Source organism: Balaenoptera physalus (assembly GCF_965194825.1).
Source record: "Balaenoptera physalus genome assembly, chromosome: 19".
NCBI lineage: Eukaryota > Metazoa > Chordata > Mammalia > Artiodactyla > Balaenopteridae > Balaenoptera > Balaenoptera physalus.
The window spans coordinates 8,545,258-8,566,406 of record NC_138900.1 but is presented as its reverse complement, the minus strand read 5'-3'; the positions used below and the strand labels follow the sequence as shown (position 1 = coordinate 8,566,406).

The 21,149-nt window shown below is 46.2% G+C and overlaps 1 protein-coding gene across 3 annotated transcripts in view; it reads right to left on the bottom strand.

Annotated features, from left to right (window-relative positions):
• Positions 1-1,749: 1,749 nt before the first annotated feature.
• The window catches only part of ZNF541 (zinc finger protein 541), a 38,201-nt gene continuing 18,801 nt past the window's right edge, over positions 1,750-21,149 (bottom strand). For 2 of the 3 annotated variants that reach the window (XM_082437735.1, XM_082437737.1), the window contains 11 exons: positions 19,452-19,510; positions 19,086-19,245; positions 18,761-18,928; positions 17,527-17,851; positions 11,159-11,222; positions 10,410-10,552; positions 9,902-10,005; positions 8,594-8,669; positions 7,945-8,033; positions 4,538-4,693; positions 1,750-4,372 (listed from right to left, as the gene is read on the bottom strand). In XM_082437735.1, the coding sequence (XP_082293861.1) occupies positions 3,902-4,372; positions 4,538-4,693; positions 7,945-8,033; positions 8,594-8,669; positions 9,902-10,005; positions 10,410-10,552; positions 11,159-11,222; positions 17,527-17,851; positions 18,761-18,928; positions 19,086-19,245; positions 19,452-19,510 (1,815 nt within the window). In that variant the 3' untranslated portion in view covers positions 1,750-3,901. The remainder of the gene's footprint in view (positions 4,373-4,537; positions 4,694-7,944; positions 8,034-8,593; positions 8,670-9,901; positions 10,006-10,409; positions 10,553-11,158; positions 11,223-17,526; positions 17,852-18,760; positions 18,929-19,085; positions 19,246-19,451; positions 19,511-21,149) is intronic. The other variant, XM_082437736.1, reaches the window with a different exon arrangement.

Sequence of the window (21,149 nt, the reverse complement as noted above, 5' to 3'; positions counted from 1 at the left end):
CAGTACCTCTGAGGTATGCTGATACTTGAGCGACGGGAGTCAAAACTGAGAGCAGAGGTTCTCTAACTCTGGTTTCATTAAGAAGTAGCTGGTGAGACTGTGTTAAAAATTCAGGTTCAAACACACCTAGTGCCCAGATCTTAGTTTTTAATACTGTTCTCCAGTAAAAGGAACCAGGGCTCCTTGGATAAATGGCTGGTTCTAGGACTGGGCAGGAAATTATACAGGATGCGCTTAGAGCATCTTGTAGTTCCAGAACAGAAGTCTCTTAGCCTCCATCTCGTCTCTCTCTCTCTCTCTCATACACACACACACACACACAGACACACAGACACACAAATGGGGTATGTCAAAGAGACACAAGAGCCAACTGAATGAGCTCCCAATAGTCAAAGCTGGAACAATTTGAGCAACAAAGTAGCACTGGATAATAACCCAGCCTATAAAACCTCCATGAGCCCATGCTGATATAAATGAATGACTGAACAAATAAATAAATGGCAGAAAATAGACAAATATTCCGTGCATAATTCCAAATAATTTATGTGGCTATTCTACCCTCAAGAAGTTGAAGCGTGACTCTTCACACCTTACGCGTGAACTGTGCACAGTGACTTCCTTCCACAGATGACAGTATTGGGGGCGGGGACTAAGTTTACAGTGTAGAAACATGACAAACATTGTCAGCCAGGTGGTGGAAGTTAACATCAACAGTGACAAGTCACACTGATACTGTGTACCCTTAATAACATGTGATGACAGTGGCACTTCACTTCTGTGGTCTTCCTCCCCCTCTGATCATGAGAAACATAAGACAAACCCCAGTTGAGGCACATTCTCCAAAATACCTGACCACGACTTCTCATAACTGTCATCAAAAACAAGGAAAGTGTGAGAAACTGTCACAGCCATGAGGAGCCTAAGGAGATGTGACAACTAAATGTAATGTGGTGTCCTGGGAGGATCCTGGCACAGAAGAGGGACATGAGGTAAAAACTAATGAAATCTGAATGAAGGATGGACTTTAGTTAATAATAATATAGCAATATTGGTTCATTAATTGTAACAAATGTACCATACTAATGTAAGATAATAATAGGGGAAACTGAGTGGGGGGTATATGGAAATTCTCTATACCATCTTCCCAATTTTTATGCATATCTAAAAACTATTCTTCTAAGAAAGCTTCTTTAAAAAATTTAAGTTCCAGGGCCCTACCTCCAATGATTCAGATTAGGAAAGTCTGTGGTGGGGTACAAGAATATGCATTTTTTACAGGACCCCTAGATGATTACGATGCAGATAATTTGGGGTTGAGAAAACACTGTTTTCTGGGGGTGGAGTTTGGCTGGGGGGAGGTAATTCACAAGAAACCTTTGCCCAACTCTCTTCTTACATTCAGAGATTCTTCTGGACCACCCACTTGTGGTTGCCACTGTATTCTGACCGCAGATAAGATGGGGGTGAGTTTGGATAACCACAAACAGTTTGGGTTCCCTGCCCCTCTAAGCAGCACTATTGTAAAAGTTTCCATTTGTTTAAAGCTGTTAAGTTTCAGCTTAATTTGTTACGCAGCAATAGGTAACTAATATACCACCCGACCATGAAGCCAGAGACTTTCATTTCCAGTGTCATCGGGCTTCACTTGTTCTGGAGGGTGGGACCCACACGGTGACAGCAACAGCATGAGTGCTTGTCAAGTGGCTCAACAGCATGAGTGCTCAGGTCATACGGGGCACCTGCCAATATCCGATTTACATTTTCTCATCAACAGATATATGGGGGTAGGTGTTTTCCATCCCAGTTACAGAATGAGAAAACTGAGACTCAAACAGGGAAAATGACTTGCCCAAGGTGGCAAAGAAGGAAGAAGAGCCAGGCTGTAAATTCTGGTTCATCTGACGCCAGAGCCCTTTCCCCAGCCACAGTGCCCACGCCGCTTCCAACTCAACTTCCTCCTCTGCTCCTCCTCCCTCCCCGTCTTTTCCGATTTACTGAGCTGAAACCTGGCCCTTCTGTGAAGCCTCCTGACACCACCGTTTACCCTGCTCCCCTAGCCAGTCCCTCCGAAGGCAGCACATAGTTATAGACGCAATCACGCCTTTAAGCTATCAACCCTCTGATGTGTCCCTCTTCCTCATCTCAGTTAATAGCATCTGCTCAGTTGCTCAAACCCCAATCTGCCATGCCAACCTCGATCCGTCCTTTTCCTTACCAGCTCTCTCTGTGACGTGTGACCCCTCAGCAAGTCTGAGTCTACTTCTAACGTGATCCCTAAGCCTTGCGCTTCTGGCCTCTTCACTGCTTCTCCAGCCCAGGCCACCATCTCCCCTGAGGGCCTTCCAGCTACTCTCCAGGCCTCCCGTCTCACCGCCCACGGCCTCCACACAGCAGCTAGAGCTTTGAACAGCCTCCCCTGGGTCCCGTGGCAGAGTCAGCGCTTCGCCACGCCCACGCCGTGGCCTGGAAGCGGGTCTCGGCCTCAGCGGCCTCCTCGGTGTGGCTTCCCACCCCCGCGCCACCCACCTACTGGCCTGCCACTCCCTGTCACTCCCTCGGACTTGGCCCCCTGCTGTACTTTCCTCACGTCGCTTTGCTGTGGACACAAGGTCTGACTCCCCAGTGGCCATTTCTGCTTCCTCTTCTTTTCCTGGCAAATGGGATTCCAGTGTCGATCGGGTGACAACAAATCTGAGGGAACACACTGGTTCTCCCCAGTCCTGGAGACAAATCTTGAGGGTCCGGGATAACGGTGGCCACTTCCCTTGCCACTGCCAGGGATCAGTTTAGAAAGAGCACGGGCTACAGCTCTGGCCGAGGAGACGTGAGGAGCGTTCTGTTGGGCGCTGCTACAAGCTTTCCTCTCTTAAAAAGGGGAACAGGGAAGGGAGGGAGCTGCTCTCTGCCCTGCACCCTCCGAAGGTTTGGGTGCTCGAGTAGAAGAGGGGATTCTTGCTGCTGCTGCAGCCGACCTGCTGACGCTGGCCACCGCTGGCAGGCCTTGACTTCACCGTGGAGCCACTGGCACCACCGCATGTCCTGAGAGCTTAAACCTACGCTGACTCCTCTGTTATTACGGCCAAAAGCATACACACTGTCGATATCTAAACTCGCCTTTTTGCTGTTTATCACTGCTACCTTCCCGCTCCTAAAATGTAAGCTCTGTGAGGGGAGGGGCCTTGCCCCTCCACATCACTATGGCCCCATCACGTGTCCGGCACAACTACAGTAGGTGCTTGATAAATGCGGGCTGCATGAACGTGTGAGGCTCCTCCAGGGCAGGGACTCAGTTTACTCGTCACTGTGGCTTTTGGGAGGGGCAGGGGCTCAGAAGCCTTCGCTGGATCAACAGGCAGGGAAGCCAGAAGACAGCTGCTTAAGAACCCAATTTAATAAGATTTACAAGTCGACACGTACAAAAAAAACCTAACAACGTACAAGTCATGGCAAGACTAGGGACAGAATCTGAAGGCAGAGAGACCCCCGGTAAGGGGCTCCAACACGGTGGAGATCTGAAGGTATTTTCCACTGATTCTCTACATCTTGGCCTTATCTAACGAATGTAACCAAGCCCGAAACTGAGGCTAAGATTGAAGAGCTACCCAGATGTAACCTTTCCCTCCCCAAGCCTCTCTGCTCTGGAAGGAGCGGAACTGAAAGAAGGCAAGAGACTATTAACCTAAAAAGAACAGAGCCTCTGGCACAGCTGGCAGGGCCTTCGCAGTGATCAGATGACTGTGCGTCCCCTGCCTGCTCGTGGCCTAATGCCTTTCGTGTCTGCAAGCTGGGCTGCCCGGTGGGGACACTGACGGGGCCAGGGAGGCAGAGGGGTACCTTGGAGTGGCTAAAGGAGACGTGACAGGGCTGGAGGTGCCCGTCCCAACTTGCTGCCCGCCCAGAATCACCACTGCAGAGGGCCGATGTCAGCCCCTAGCTCCTCCTCCTCCTCCTCCTCCTCCTCCTTCAGCTGGAAGGGCTTCACGGGCCACCTTGCCCTGACGATGGGCTCCACGTGGTCCTGAAGCCGGTGCCGCTTCATGTGGGCATTTCGACTCTTGATCTTGTCAAACACCCTGAGGAGGCACCAGAGGACACAGGGGTCAGAACAGGGGGAGGCGGGTAGCCCTGAGGCAGGGACCCCAGGGGGCTGAGGGCAGGCGGTGTGGGAGCATCCAGGGAAAGGGCGGTACCTCTCACACTCCCTGCAGGGAAAGAAGCCCTGGCCCTCCCTGCTCCCCGGCAGCTCAGGGGTCCGCTTCAAGCTGGCGTTTGGGCTGGAGTTGAGGATGGACTCCCTCCTGTAACTCTTAGTCTTTATCTTTAATTCGGGGGTTGGACGGTGGCTGGGTCTCTCCCGAGGGCTACAAGTGATCTGCAGAGGGGGCAGAGATGATGAAAGGGTGCTGACCACCCCGCCGCCCTTCTAAGGGAGAAGCAGGGGTCCAGAGCACAAACGTCGCGGGGTGCACCCCCCACCCCCGCCCAGCCTGGATGGGCACCAGGCATCCAGATGCGCGCTGAACTCCAGAAGCCCTACCCCGAGACCCTCTGCCTTCGCTTCTGTCCTGTCTGCTTCATCCGGCTCTCTCCTGACCCTCTTTTCCAGCACTGGGGCTCGGCCGCAGTCAAACTTGATCATTTTTTTCCAGATGTAGTAATACTCAACACACTGGGCTACAGTTTTTGTCTGGATCTAGTGGAGGAAGACAGAAGCCGGCTAAGGACAGTGCCTCAGGAGCAGCAGTGAGTATGGCCTTGACGCCCTAAATCCCCTCCCCATGGGGCCAGCCGCCACTTTTTGAAAGCCCTCCTGAAACGTCTCTCCCTACGGCTTGGTATGCTCCTCTGCTACAGGGGACAGAGAATCCCAAAGTCCTCCTGGGGATGAAGGGGTTCAGAGAGAAGCCACCAGAGTCAACCCACCTAAGCTCTACACGCTCTGAGCAACAAGGCTGGCCCAGGAACGCTTCTCTCCAGGAAAACGCACACAAAGGTACACACAAGGACGCTCACTGTGACATCCTGTGGAGCCACATGTCTACCGACTGGGACTAATTAAAGCAGAGTGTCCTTACGTGGCGGATACCTCATGGCCTTATGCGACAGCTGGGCAGAGCCCTCCAAAAAACTGAAGAGGAAGGAACACTTCCCAACTCATTCTGTAAGTTCAACATTTCTCTGATACCAAAGCCAGACAAAGATATGACAAAGAAAGAAAGTTACAGACCAATGTCTCTCATGAACATAGATGAAAAATTTTAAACAAAACTTTTAACGAATAGAATCCAACAATATATATATATATTTATAAAGGACAATATACCATGACTAAGTGGAGCCCATCCCAGAAACGTGAGATGGGTTGAACAATCTAAAATCAATGTAGTTCATCATATTAAACTTAAAAAAGAAATCATATGAGCAGCTTGATAGGTGCAGAAAAAGCATTTGATACAATCCAATGTCCATTGCTGATGTAAACTCTCAGCAAAATAGGAATAGAAGGAACTTCTCTTCAACCTGATAAATGATACCTACAAAATCCCTACAGCTAACGGTGGAGTGGTTTCCCCTCAAATATCATGAACAAGACAAGGATTTCCACTCTCACCACTTCTACTCAATACTGTACTGGTGGTTCTAGAGTGCAACAAGGCAAGAAAAAAGTAAAGGCATCCAGGTTGGAAAGGAAGAAATAAAACTGTCTTTACTTGCAGATGATATGACTGTCTATGTAGAAAATCCAGTGGAATCCACAAAAAAGTTACCAAAACTAATAAGTTAGTTTGGCAACATTTCAGAACACAAAATCAATATAAAAATCAATTTTATTTCTATACATACTAGCAACAAACCATTGGAAACTGAAATAAAAAAAGAACTCTTTATAACATCATAAAAAACAGAAGTACTTAGGAATAAATCTGACAAAAAGTATGCAACAACTGTACACTAAAAACTTCAAAACATTGCTGAAAAGTTAAAGATTTAAATAGAGAGATATACCCTGTTCACGAGTCAGAAGACTCAATATTGTTAAGAAAACAACTCTCCCCAGTTGACCTATGGAGTCAAAAACAGTACCAATCAAATTCCTAGCAGGAATTTTTATTTTGAAGTTGACAAGTTATTTCTAAAATTCATAGGGAAATAAAAAGGATCTAGAATAGAAAAAATAACTTTGAAAAAGAATAACAAAGTTGAAGGACTAACATTTTCTGATTTCAAGACTTAGAATAAAGCTACAGTAATAAAGACAATATGGGAATAGCTTAATAAAAGACAAACAGATCAATGGAACAGAATACAGAGTCCAGAAGTAGATGCATATATATATATGGCCAACTGATATTTAACAAAGGTACAAAAGCAACTGAGTGGAGAAAATATGGTCTTTCCAACAAAAGGTATTGGAACAATAAATACCCATATGCAGAAAATGAACTCACCTCGCACCCCATACAAAGATAAACTTAAAATGGGTCATAAATCTAGAAATAAAACCTAAAACTATAAAGCCTCCAGACGAAAACACAGGGGAAAATCTTTGTGACTTTGGGTTAGGCAAAGATTTCTTAGATACAACACGAAAAGCACAGTCTATAAAAGAGAAACTAATAAGTTATGCTTAATCAAAATTAAAAACTTTTCTTCAAAAGACACTGTTAGGAGACTGACAAATTGCATATTGGGAGAAAATATTTCCAAAGCATATATCTGGATAAAGGACTGGTGTTCAGCACAAAATAAGAACTCCTACAACTCAATAAAAACACAGACACCCCAATAAAAAGGCAGAAGATATGAACAGACAGCCCACCAAAGAAGGTGCACATATAGCAAAAAAAGACAAAGATGCTCAGCATCATTAGTCATTAGGAAAATGGAGTCAGATGCTACTGTACACTCATTAGAATGGCTAAAATTAAAGAGACTGAGCATACCAAGTGTTGACGAGGGTGTGGAACAACTGGACCTTTCATAACCTGCTGGTGGGAATGGGAAATGGTATAGCCACTTTGGAAAACAGTTCGGCAGTTTCTTAAAAAGTTAAACATACATCTGCTATAAGTTACCCTCATTCCCCTCCTAGGTATTTATAATCCCACCCCCATCCCCGCAAAAAAAAAAAGAACCCAGTACATGTCCATACAAAGACTTGTATGTGAATGTTCAGAGCAACTTTATCTGTAGTCATCAGTAACTGGAAACCGCCAACAGGTGGATGATTAAATGAACGGTGGTCCGTCCACACAATGGTACACTCCTCAGCAATAAAGGGATGAACTATTGGTACACACGACAACATGGATGAATCTCAAAATCATTATGTTGAGTGTAAGAAGCCAGACAAAGCAGATCACATGCTGTACGATTATTCCATTTATATAAACCTCTAGAAAATGCAAACTAATTTATAGTGACAGAAAGTAGACAAGAGTTGACTAGGGACCTGGGTGGCAGGAAGGAAGGGTTGCAAAGGGGCAGGAGGGAACTTTTGGAGGTGACATATTTTCATTATCTTGATCATGGTGATGGTCTTACAAGTGTATAAATATGTCAAAAACATTAAATCTTACACTTTGATTATGTGCAATTTTGTGTACATCAAGTTGAAAAAAAGAGCAAAATAATCAGCAGGATATTAAATATATGATCTCATCCTTTTTTGAGAAAGTGCATATAGGTGTGTAAAATCCGTATGGGCAGTAAATGCCTGTCAGGTTATCAATCAGAAGTAGGATTGTGGGGAGGGGCCTGGAGGGCTTTATTTTGAACGTGGGATTCATTTCTGTACTGTTTGGGGTTGTTCAAAGCAATGGCTTTTTAGTTGTCAACTGTTCACAGCATGAGCAGAGTATCGCCCCTGACAGGCCCTGCAGTTCTAGCGCCTCGGCCGTGTGAGGGAGCCTTGTCTACACCAGCCTGCCACGTTCGCCTTACCGTCTTGTGTATCAAGTAGAAGTCCTTCTTGTGGGCACAGAACGCCTTCTTAAAGAGCCTCTTCTCCATGGGGTTCCAGATGTCCGAACCTATTGGAGAAACAGCCAAGAGGAGGAAGGATGTTTCTCCTTCTGGGACCACAGCCACGGCTGAAGTGCAGACTCTCCTCCTTTTTCAGGCCACCGAGCGCCAATTATATGCCAAGATTTCTGCTAAGCCCCTTACTTGCTTTGTCTCACACAATCCTCACCAAAACCTTAGCAGGTAGGGGCTATTACCATCCCCACTTGACAGATGCGGCAACTTGAGGCTTCCGCTGGTTAAGAGACTTGCCAAGGGCAGGTGGGGGCCCCAGGTTGCCTGACTCCAGGGCTGGAGTGCTCAGCTGCGGAACCTGAGCCCCCCCGAACCTGGCACCCCCTTTCTGGCCAGGCAGAGCCCATGAGGGAACCAGTGGAAAGGGGAAGGTTGGATCCAACTAGAGAACAGCACCCACTGAGTCCCCCAGAGAGGACGGGTCCTTCTGGCAGGGCAGGTGCAGGCCCCAAGAGAACTCCGAGAGGCACATGCAGAGCTTGCCACGGAAACTGACTGGCTCACAGGGGCCTCAGCCAGGCCCAAACCAGGCGGGCAGCCACGCTCCAGTTACCTGTGTAGCGATAGTTGGCGAGAGGGTGAGTCCATGGCTTCTGGGGTCCTCTCAGTAAGAGGGTCTCCAGGGCAACCTGGAACGAGAGGAGTGGCGGGCAACTCTCTGAGGGAGGGAAGGTGAGGCAGAGGCCTGCCTTCATTCTTTCATTCATTCAAAAAATATGTGCAGCCCTCCCTAAAGCCACCCCTACCCCAGGGCGACTCAAAGTGTGGTCGGTCTGTGGACTGGCCACCAGCTGTGAACCACTTGGGACACATTGCCTACAGCACGAAGCGTACTGTTGAGTGCAGCTGACGTTACCTTTTTCATAGCAAGATTCACTTGATGAAGGAAACAGTGTGTGGACTTATTCTGGCACAAGCTCCCTATTTCTTCAAGGAGCAGCATTTGGAGTGGCACTGCCCCTGCCCTACCCCATTTTATGGTCCTCATAGCACTGATCATTATCTATCACTTTTAAAAAATGTATGTCATGTGTTCACTCTCCTAAAAGGTAAGCCCTGCAAAGAGAGGGCATTTGTCTTGCTCAACAGCGTGACCCCAGTCGGGACTAGCTATGTAATTTGCAGGACCCAGCGCAAAATGGAAACACGGGCCCTGTGTTCAAAAACTATTAAGAGTTTCAGGATGGTGGCAGCAGAGCACTAAGCCAAGAATGGGCCCGTGAGCTGGCCCCAGCCTGACACCGTGGCATCACCAGGTATCAGGAGGACCCAGTAAATACGTGCTGATCGCTCTGCTGAGCACCTGCCACGCGCCCGCCACTGCCTCTCAGCGTGAGAAGAAGCACCACGTAGCCCTGACTCCTGGGTCTCTAACTCGGGTGACGTGACTTCCTCTGCCACTACACAGAGTTGGACTTTATTTTCTAAATTTCAGGATTGTGAGGAGGGTCCTTGGAGGAGGCAGAGGCATTTCTGTTGCATCAGAGGTTTTCACACACCATTTTTAATCAAAAAGTTAAAGCTCAGTAAATAAACCAGATTAATGCAGGCCCTGAGTTGGTTCTGCTAGGCACCCCCTCCCCAGTGCCGCGGAGATGAGGTAATGCTGGAGGAACCCTGGTGCTCTGCTGTCACCCCAGATAAATAACTGATTGAGCCCGTATGTGTGCATTTCCCCTATGTTCACAAGGACACCACCAGTCCCAAAGCGACCAGGGAGAAGGGTGGGTGGCCAGCCTTCGGTTCTCGTGAGCTGCAAAGCCCCAAGTAGAAGGCACGTGGCATGCGCCTAGAGCCCCTGGCCTTAGAGAGCAGGGAGCTTCCCACAGCTCCTCTGAGCCCACCCTCGCCTGCACCTCACCTGGATGTTGCCCTGGGCTTCATGCAGGCAGTGCAGAGCGAGCTCCAGGTTGGTGCCCCCGCCCGGCATCGCGCTGGAGCAGGCCACGTTGCAGAGCTTGGTCACTGTTTCCAGCAGGCAGCCCGGCAGCGGGAAGGAGAGGAGACACAGAGGGTCAGCAAGGGCCAGAGAGGAAACCTCCCCAACAGCACAGATGGGGCGGGGGGCTCCTGTCACCATCTCCCTCACCTCTCTGTTAAAAGCAGGCTGAGGGAAGGGAGGGACAAGGAGGACGGCAGAAACCCTGCTCCTGGCACCTGCTCTGGGTGGCCTGGCCAGCTACTGGGTGAGAGGAGAGGTGGGGCAAGGGACTGCAGCACAGCAAAGCAATACTGTGCTGAAGGCCAGCTCTGCCCACCCCACCCCCGCCCGGGGATCACTGCTTCTTGGTCAAGGTGAGAACTGGGAGGAGAAACTCCTTGGAGATGGAGGAGGGCCCTTGGGAACCTGGCCCCGAAGTCTCAGCCACCTCTATCCTGCGTTTCCGGGTTGGTCATCACATCTCCCCATGGCTTCCAGACCAGAGAAGCTACATGCTCGTCAGTTCCAGCCAGTGACCTGTCCTGGAGCTCTGGGATCTCAGCCTGAAACCGGCTTCCTATGTTGATGTGTCTGAAATGAGGCCACACACACGGACATACAAGACATATGTGTGTGGCCAAGATGGGAAATAAAAGAGAGATGTGCGGTGAGCCCTGCTCTCAGGCCACAGCCCTGCTCTGTGGAACCCTTTGGCCATCTCTCAGACACAGGGAGTGCTCATCACCCCAACAGACACGCACAGGTATTCCAGGGACCTCTTGAGGGATACTCCCTTCCTTCCTCCGATTTGCTTTATCGCCAGATTTCTGGCCTCAGGCATTTGGGGTCTAGGACAGGGGAGGTATGTGCTGATACCTGGCATGCTTCTACATCCAAGGTAACATCCATCTAGCCACAGTTCGTGGCTACACAAGAGTATCTCACCAATTCTACCTAGAACCCCAGAGTGCTGGGCATTCTGTCCCCAGAGATCCAACTATGTTATGTCTGGACAGAAGGAATATTGGGGAAACACCTGGAAAAATCCACCACTTCTCTCCTAGAGAGGCTCTGGATCTAGACCTGATTTTCCCGTGATGAAGGCTCCCTTGGGAAAAACCGACACTGGAATGCAAGGAGGGTAAAAGCATCCCCACTTTGGAAGGACCCTCAGGTTCTAAGTCTGTTCCAACTCACGGTTCAGTGCTGATCTTGGTGTCGTCCTTCACCACACAGATGCCAAAAGAGCCATCCATGTGATCTGGAAAACACACAAAGAAGAGCCTCAAGAAGACTAGCTAGAACTGACCCACGAGGCCCTTTCTGCCTGCCTTTCCAGAGCAGCTAAAAGCAGGCTCTTTAAGATTGCATGGTATACACACACTACTATATATAAAATAGATAATCAACAAGGACCTACTGTATAGCACAGGGAACTATACTCAATGCTCTGTAATAACCTATATGGGAAAGGAATCTAAAAAAGAATAGATATGTGACTATGTATAACAAAATCACTTTGCTGTACACCTGAAACTAACACAACATTAAAAATCAACTACACTCCAATATAAAATTAAAAATTAGAAAAAAAAAAGATTGCATGGTATGGAGTTTCCTCAAAAATTAAAAGTAGAACTACCATATCATTGCAGCAAACCCACTTCTGGGTATTCATCCAAAAGAACTGCAGTCAAGACCTCAAAAAGATATCTGAACTCCCATGTTCACTCCAGTACTATTCACAATAGCCAAGATGTGGAAACAACCTAAATGTCCATTGACAGATGAGCACATAAAGGAAATGTGATATAAACATACAATGGAATACCATTTAGCCTTAAAAAAAGGAAATTCTGCAATATGCAACAACATGGATGAACACTGAGGACATTATGCTAAGTGAAATAAGCCAGTCACAGAAAGAGAAATACTGCATGACTCCACTTATATAAAGTATCTAAAGTAGTTGAATTCATATTGATATAATCAAAGAGTGGAATAGGGGTTATCAGGGGTTGGGGGAGTGGGAAATGGGAGGTTACTAATCAATGGGCATAAAGTTTCAGTTAAGCAAGCTCTAGAAATCTGCTGTATAACATTGTACCTATAGTCAACAACACTGTATTGCACACTTAAATATTTGTTAAAAGGGTAGATCACAGATTAACTGTTCACATCACAATAAAATAAAATAAAAAGATTGCATAGAAGGGGGATAAGACTTCTGAAAAAGTAGAGTAAGGAACTCAGCAAAACAACCAATTTACTGATAAAAAATCATTAAAAAAAAAAAAAAGAACAGTAAGCTAAAGTCTCTGCAAGTTGTCCTAAAGGCATACAGCATTTTAAGAAATACTCATTCAAGAAAATCTACTAAATCTTGGTAAGAACAGTGAGAGTCTGTGGCACTGGAGCCATGGCCCACTCCCTTACCCACCTAGCCCCCAGCTCTTTGTAACGGAAGCTCTACCCAGGTAGGTGCAGCCAAGGAGATGGGGGCTTCTTCTTCCCCCGGCTCCCATGCTTAAAGAATTAAAGTAAGATAAAATAAAAATTTCTCATCAAAGAGAAAATGCCATTAAGAGATGGAAATTATTTTTTAAAAAGAACCAAATGTGGACTTCCCTGGTGGTCCAGTGGTTAAGACTCCACTCTTCCACTGCAGGGGGCTCGGGTTCAATCCCTAGTCGAGGAACTAAGATCCTGTATGCTGTGTGATGCAGCCAAAAAAAAAGAAAAAAGAACCAAATGGAAATAATTCTGGGGTTAAAAAAGTACAATAAGCAAAATAAGGCTCAACAGTAGATCTGAGCTGGCAGAAGAAACGATCAGCAAACCTGAAGACAGAACAATGGAGACTATGAAATCTGAAGAACAGACAGAAAAAAATGTAGGAGAGTGAAGAGTGCCTCAGAGAAATGTGAGATGTCATTAAATGCAACATTATACATGTAGTGGGAGTACCAGAAAGAGGGGAGCAGGGGACAGAGTATTTAAAGTATTAATGGCTGAAAATTTCCCAAATTTGATGAAAAACAATATGTATATCCAACAAACTCTATAAACTCCAAGAAAGATTAAACACAAAGAGCTCTACATCCAGACATAACATAGGCAAAATGTTGAAAGCAAAAATAAAGATAAGATCTTGAAAGCAAAAAGGGAAAAACAATTTGTTACATACAAGGGCACTACAGTAAGATTAACAGCTAACTTCTTAACAGAAACGATGTAGGTCAGAAGGCAATGGGATAATATATTCAAATTACTGAAAGTAAAAAAGTGTCAACCAAGTATCTTATATTCAGCAAATTATCTTTCGAAAATGGAGGTAAAATAAAGAAACTCCCAGATAAGTAAAAACTGAGAAAATCTGTTGCTGGCAGACCTGTCTTACAAGAAATATTAAAGGTGAAATATTATTCAGCCACAAAAAGGAACAAAGTACTGATACATACTGCAATGTGGATGAAACCTAAAAACATCATGCTAACTAAAAGAAGGCACTCATAAAGGACCACATACTGTATGATTCCACTCATATGAAATATACAGAATAGTCAAATCGACAGAGACAAAGTAGATTAGTCGTTACCCATGGCTGGGGGTGGGGAGGATGGAAAGGAGGGACTGCTAATAAGTAGAGGGCTTCTTTTGGGGATGATGAAAATTTCTGAAAACTGATGGTAGTGATGGTTGCACAGCTCTGTGAATATACTAAAAACCATTGAATTATATACTTTAAAGGGATGAATTGTATGGTATGTGAATTACATATCCCTAATAAAAATAAATACTAAAGAAAGTTCTTCAGATTGAAAGCAAATGACATCAGATGGTAACTTGAATCCAAACCAAAAAAAAAAAAAGCGAAGCACTAGTAAATATGGGTAACTATAAAAATCAGTATGATTACATATTTCTTTTCTTAAGTGCCTTAAAAAACAACTGCATAAAACAATATGTATTGTGGGCCTATAACATATAGAAATATATTTGAAGAGATCAGAAATGGTAAATAAGAAGGTTAATATAACAATCTCTATAAATCACGCTTGCTTTCCTTTATTCTCTGTTTTTTTACACGAAATACAATTATATAAAGCAATAAACATGACCAGTAAGGTATTACTGGGTCTCTCACATATAATAGCAAAAGAGTTAGAAGGAGGGCTTCCCTGGTGGCGCAGCGGTTGAGAGTCTGCCTGCCAATGCAGGGGACGTGGGTTCGAGCCCTGGTCTGGGAAGATCCCACATGCCACGGAGCAGCTGGGCCCGTGAGCCACAATTACTGAGCCTGCGCGTCTGGAGCCTGTGCTCCACAGCAAGAGAGGCCGCGACAGTGAGAGGCCCGCGCACCGCGATGAAGAGAGGCCCCCGCTTGCCACAACTAGAGAAAGCCCTCGCACGGAAACAAAGACCCAACACAGCAAAAATAAATAAATAAATAAATAAATTAAAAAAAAAAAAAAAGAGTTAGAAGGAATAGAGCTAGGTAGGAGCAGTATTTCTATATTTCATTGTTAATGAGTTATTACACATCCGAACAGATTCTGATAAGACATATATTTTAAGTCCTAGAGCAACCACTAGGAAATGACTAAGAAAAAGTGAAAAATTAAAAGAATTAAAATGTTACACTAGAAAATACTTAATACAAAAGAAAGGAGGAACAGAGGGAGAAAAAGACATGTAACATATAGAAAATAAAAAGCAAAATGGCAGATGTAAATCCAACCATATCAATATAACATTAAACAAGAATGGATTAAACAAACCAATCAAAAGGCAGAGTTTGTAAGACTGGATAAAAAAACACATGATCCAACTAATGCTGTCTATAGGTAACATGCTTTATTTTCAAAGACACAAATAGGCTGAAAGTAAAAGAAGAGAAAAATATATACCAAGCAAACAACAACCATAAAAGAGATGGAATGGCTATACTAATGTCAGGCACATTAGACTTTAAAACAAAAAATATTACTAGAGATAATGATAAAATTATTGTAATAATGACAAATGATATCACAATCACATCATAATGATAAAAGGTCAAGCCATGAGGAAGATATGACAATTACAAACATATACACACCTAAAAACAGAGCCCCAAAATACACGAAGCAACAAACGACAGAACTGAAGGATGAAATGAACCATTAAAAAATAATAGTTGGAGATTTCAATACTTTCAACAGTAGATAGGGCAACTAGGCAGAAGATCAACAAGGAAATTGAAACTAACTAGACAAAACAGACAAAATAGAGCATTCCACCAAACATCAGTAGAATACATTCTTCTCAAATTCACATGGAACATTCTTCAAGACAGACCGTATTCTAGCCCATATAACATGCCTCAATAAATTTTAAATGTTAAAATAAATTTAAGGGAATTCCCTGGTGGTCCAGTCGTTAGGACTCCACGCTTCCACTGCAGGGGGCATGGGTTCGATCCCTGGTCAGGGAACTAAGATCCTGCAAACTGCACAGCACGGCCAAAAAAATAAAAATAAATAAATTAAATTTAAAAAGAAACAAAGTATGTTCTCTGACCACAAGAGAATTAGATTACAAATCAATAAAAGGCGGCAATTTGGAATATTCACAAATATGTGAAAATTAAGCAACACACTCCTTAATAATCAGTGTATTAAACAAGAAGTGGAATGATAAATTAGAAAATACTTTAGCTGAATGAATATAAAAACACAACATACTAAAACTTACAAAATGTAGCTAAAGCAATGCTCAAAAGGAAATCTATAGCTGTAAAATGTCTGTATTAAAAAAGACGAAAAATCTCAAATCATTTATGGTCAACTGATTTTCCACAAAGGTACCAAGACAATTCAATGAGAAAAGAACAGTATTTTCAAGTGCTGGAAGAACTGATACGTACATGCAAAAGAATGAATTTGGACTCCTACCTCATACAATATATAAAAGTTAACTAAAGATTGATCGAAGACCTAAAAATAAGTTGGACTTCATCAAAATTAAAAACTTGTGTACTGCAAACCATACCATAAATAAAATGAAAAGACAACCCACAAAATGTGAGAGAATTTGCAAATCATATATCTGATAGGGGGCTTGCGTCCAGAATATATAAGGAACTGATACAACTCAATAATAAAAAGATAAGAATTCAATTTAAAAAATGGGCAAAGGATCTGAATAGACATTTCTCCCGAGAAGATATACAAACGGATAATAAGCACATGGAAAGATGCTCAACATCATTAGCCATCAGGGAAATGTAAATCAAAACCACAATGAGCTACCACTTTACACCCACTAGGATGGTTATAATAAAAAAGACAGATAAGAAGTGTTAGCAAGGATGTGGAGAAGCTGGAACTTTCATACAATGCTGGTGGAAATTTAAAATGACTCGGCCATTTTGGAAAACAGTCAGGCAGCTCCTTAAACGGTTAAACATAGTTACCCTTTGACCCAGCAATTCCACTCTGAGGTATATACCCAAGAGAAATGAGGACTTATGTCCAACAAAAACTTATACATAAATGTTCTTAACAGCACATTTGCAGTAACAGCACATTTTCGTCCCTTGTAATAGCCAAGGGACGAAAACAACCCAAATGCTCGTCAGCTGATGAACGGATAAATAAAACGTCGTCTATCCAGAGAATGGAATATCACTCATCCATAAGAAGAGATGAAGCACTGATGCCAACTACAACGTGGATGAACCTTGGAAACATTGTTCTAAGTGAACAAACTAGACACAGAATGTCACATATTGTATGATTCCAATTATATGAAATGTCCAGAATAGGGAGACCCAGAGAAAAAGTAGGTTGGTAGACTGGTGGTTGCCCAGGGCTGAGGAGTTGGGGGCTACAGGGCCTGTGTGTAACCGCTCGTGGAAATAATCTTCTGAGGTGATGAAAATTCTCTAGAATTAGATTGTGTGATGGGTGTACAATCCTAAGGATACACTAAAAAAACACTGTACACTTTAAATATGGCATGTGAATTTTATCTCAATAAAGCTGTTTAAAAAATTACTCGAGGGCTTCCCTGGTGGCACAGTGGTTGAGAATCTGCCTGCCAATGCAGGGGACACGGGTTTGAGCCCTGGTCTGGGAAGATCCCACATGCCGCGGAGCAACTAGGTCCGTGAGCCACAACTACTGAGCCTGCGCGTCTGGAGCCTGGGCTCCGCAACAGGGGAGGCCGCGATAGTGAGAGGTCCGTGCACCGCGATGAGGAGTGGCCCCCACTTGCCGCAACTAGAGAAAGCCCTTGCACAGAAACGAAGACTCAACACAGCCAAAAAAAAAAAAAAAAATTACTCGAAAGGGCAGGCAGAAGGGTGGTTAGGCTAAATGGCATCTATTTTCTTTCTGGCTACAAAATTATAAGCACCTAGAAGGCTGCTGGTCCCAGATGGTCCTGGGATAGTTCTGAACAGCAACGGGACCCCCAGACCAGACCCAGGCGTAGGCCAGAGAGAATGGCTGGACCAGATTCTACAGGGGGCGGGGTCTGGCCCCCCGCAGGCCCGTCGTGGGGTGATCAACCTCACTCACCAAGCATGGCGCTGACGAGCCTGTCGGGACGGGCCTGAGCAGACGTGGGACAGAGGGTGTTGAAATACAGCCCAGAGCCCTCCCGGATGGGGCTGAGCATCGGGGGCGGCGTGTAGGGAGGGCACCAGGACAGTCCCTTCAGGAGGCGGTCCACCAGGAGCACGGGCGAGCGCAGCCAGCTCTGGCGGCATCCCCCCGGGCCCGGCTCCCTGGACGTGGAGGGTGGAGGAGGGATGAGCGGTGCCTTGGGCCGGGGCAGCTTCTTCCGCTTCCTGTGTTGGCTGCTCTCCTTGCTGTCTCTCTCTTCCCCATCCTTCCCCTGTCCCTGGAGAAGAAGAGACTTCAGAACCACGGGGGTCACCTGAGGCCACCGGCCCCACAGCTCAGTCCTCAAGATGGCATGAGAGTGGGAAAGGGTACTGACCAGCCAGATGCACACCCAGCATGGCCGTGCCCAGAGCCCTCCACGCGGGAAGCCGAGCAGGGCCACCACGCCTGAGCCAGACTCCAGACCCTAAGCCGGGCGACATTTGACGCTGGAGCCTTCTCAGGCACCCACACCCCGCAAGGAGAGGCCCTCACTCAGACCATTTTGGAAACTCATGTCCGTTGTTAAAATGACTGGCACTTAAAGTGTGGGGGCCAGATGGATGCAACAGCATGACAAAAGGAAAAACTGTTCCCCTCAAAATGACAGCAGCTCCTGTGAGACAAACAGTGGGCTCCATGCACCCCGTCCCCGAGTCCGGCACGAACTTCTCCAGGTGGGGTCTTCCAGCACAGGCTGAAGAGACGATGGCTTGGACTTGCTACACTCTCCCTTACCTCCATGCAATCTCCCCTCCTCTCTGCCCGTCTCACTCCTCCTCCTCCTCCAGATCTCAGCTCCGACACCCCCTCCTCAGGCAGGGTCTCTGGTGCCCCCTCGGGGCTCCCACGGCTCCCTCTCCCAGCCCGGCCCATTCTGGGTCGTCAGTGTCTGGGGATGGGTCTATCTACTCCGCTGGGCTGGGAGCCCCAGGGGACAGGGGCAGGCCTGCTGTGGTCGCTGCAGTGTCCCCAGCCCTGCCCAGCACAGGGCCAGAAACAAAGGAAGTTCACTGGAGGTTGAACAGATGAATGAACACGCAAACCAAGCTCTTCTGGAGTCAGGATTTGGGGGCTTTTCTCACAGCTCCCACTGGCAGGCGGAAAGCAGCTGGAAGGAAGTGCACCTACTTCCTTCAGCACCCACCTTGCTCCTCGGGGGATGGTTCGCTGGAGCCACAGGCACCGACACAGGGACCACCAAAGGGGCTGCGGTCATGTTGTCCAAGGGCTTCCTGGCTCCCGGGGGACTCTGCCTGTCCCCCTCCGGCCTCAGCACCTGTCTTGGTGGCTTGCAAAACTCCATGCCAAACACCTACACACAGAGAAGAGCCAGCCCTTTAAGAGACACAGTAGGTAGGGAGCAAGGGGCCCCTCCAGAGCAGCACAGCCCTGACTCCTGGCCCCCAGCCAGGCTCCCCGCAGGAGGACGGCTCCATCCTGAGACGAATGGCAGCTTCGCGCCCCTTCACCTGCGGCTCCTGCTTCCCTCGAGGTGACGGCCACTGGTCGCTGTGAAAACACATGTGGCTGCTCAGCCCTTTCTCTGTATAAAACATCTGGCTGCAATTCTTGCAGACGTAAGTGCTCCTTGGCTCTGCCCAGTCTGTGGGACCACCACTGTGCTGGTGACTGTGGGGAAGAAAGGGAGAATGGGACTCCGTCCCCAAACACTGGTCCCCTGACAGCTCTGGACGAACCCTAGGAAATGGAGACGATGCCCCCGGTTCTCCGTGGCCTGGTGCGCGCCCCTTCACGAGTGAAGCATCCAGAGCTCGCTCACCCAGGGCCAGCACATCAAAGCCACCAGAGGATTCCCGAGGGGCTTCTGAACTTACCAGCCGCCTGCCATGTTCTTCTCCTTCATCGGGTGGGGGAGCCGGTAGATACTTCCACCCTGAAGATGAAAATACATCTCAGCCAACATATCAGAAATGAGATGCAAGAGTGAAAACTATAAGACTTGGAAGAAAACACAGGTGTAATTCTTGGTGACCCTGGAGTAGGCAGTGGTTTCTTGGATGACTCCAAAACCAAACAAAAGACAGAACGTATTGGACTTCATCAGAACTTACAACTTCTGTGCTTCAAAGGACATCATCAAGAAGTGAAAAGACAGAATAAGAGAAAAGAGTTGCAAATCATGTATCTGATAAGGGACTACGTATCTTTACGTATCTATAATACATAATGAACTCTCACGGCTCAATAATAAAAACACAACCCAATTTAAAAATGGGCAAAGACTCTGAAAAGACACTTATCCAAAGAGGATATACAAATGGCCAATAAACACATTAAAAGATGCTCAAGAGTATTAGCCATCGGGGAAATGCAAATTAAACCATAATAAGATTATCATTTCCCACCAAGGTGGCCGTAATGAAAAGAAACCACTGGACGATAACAAGTGTTGGCGAGGATGCAGAGCAACTGGAGGCCTCATGCACTCTGGGTAGGAATATAAAGCAGCACAGCTTTTTGGAAAAGTCTGGCACTTCCTCAAATAGAATTACCCTATAGCCCAGCAATTCCCCTCCTAGGTATTTCCCAAGAGAAATGAAAACATATGTCTAAACAATAATCTGTACACAAATGTTCATAGCAGCGTTATCACAATGGCCAAGAAGTGAAAACAACCCAAATATCTATCAACTGATGAATGGATAAATAAAATATGGTGTATCCATACAATGGACAGATTACTCAGCAATAAAAAGGAATGAAGTTCTGATCCATGCTACGACACAGATGAACTTTGAGAGCATCATGTTAAGTGAAAGAAGCAAAAGACACAAAAGGCCATGTAGTGTATGATTCCAATCACATGAAGTGTCCAGAAAAGGCAAATCCATGGAGACAGAAGGTAGATTCATGGTTGCCAGGGGCTAGGAGGGATGGAGAGATTGTGGGTGACAACCAAGGGTGTGGGGTTCCTTTCTGTGGTGATGAAAGTGTTTTGGCAAAGAATGGTGATGGGTGCATGACCTTGTAAACATACTAAAAACCACTGGATGGTACACTTCAAAACGGTGAATTAGATGGTACGTGAATATTAAAGCTGTTAAAAAAAAAAAGAGGAGGAGGCAGCTGTGGTGTGACAGGAAGGACGCTGGCCCTCGGAGCATCACGAAGACACGGGGCCGAGCTCTCTGCGCCCAGGACCTCGTGGGCACGACGTGGGAGGACCCAAGCTGCTCCACAAGGGCGCACCGGCACCAGGCTGCAGCAGGGGCCAAGTCCGACTTGTGGACCTGTGATTCACAACCAGAAAAGACAGCATTTCACGTACGAATATCCAAGGCAAAGGAGCTCTGCCTTTACATTCTCTGAAGAAGTGAAGGAGGCAAATCCAAAAGGAAGCGAAAGGCAGAAAGAAAGCAAATAGAAAAAGTTTAGTGAAGAAACATGACACAAAGTGTCTCTGACAACTCTAAAGCCCTGTTCTGTTTTGTGTGTGTGTGTTGCGAGGCAGACGGTGTTGGGAGGAACCGTCACTTCTCTGGACCTTCATTCCCCCCTCTGTAAACAAACTG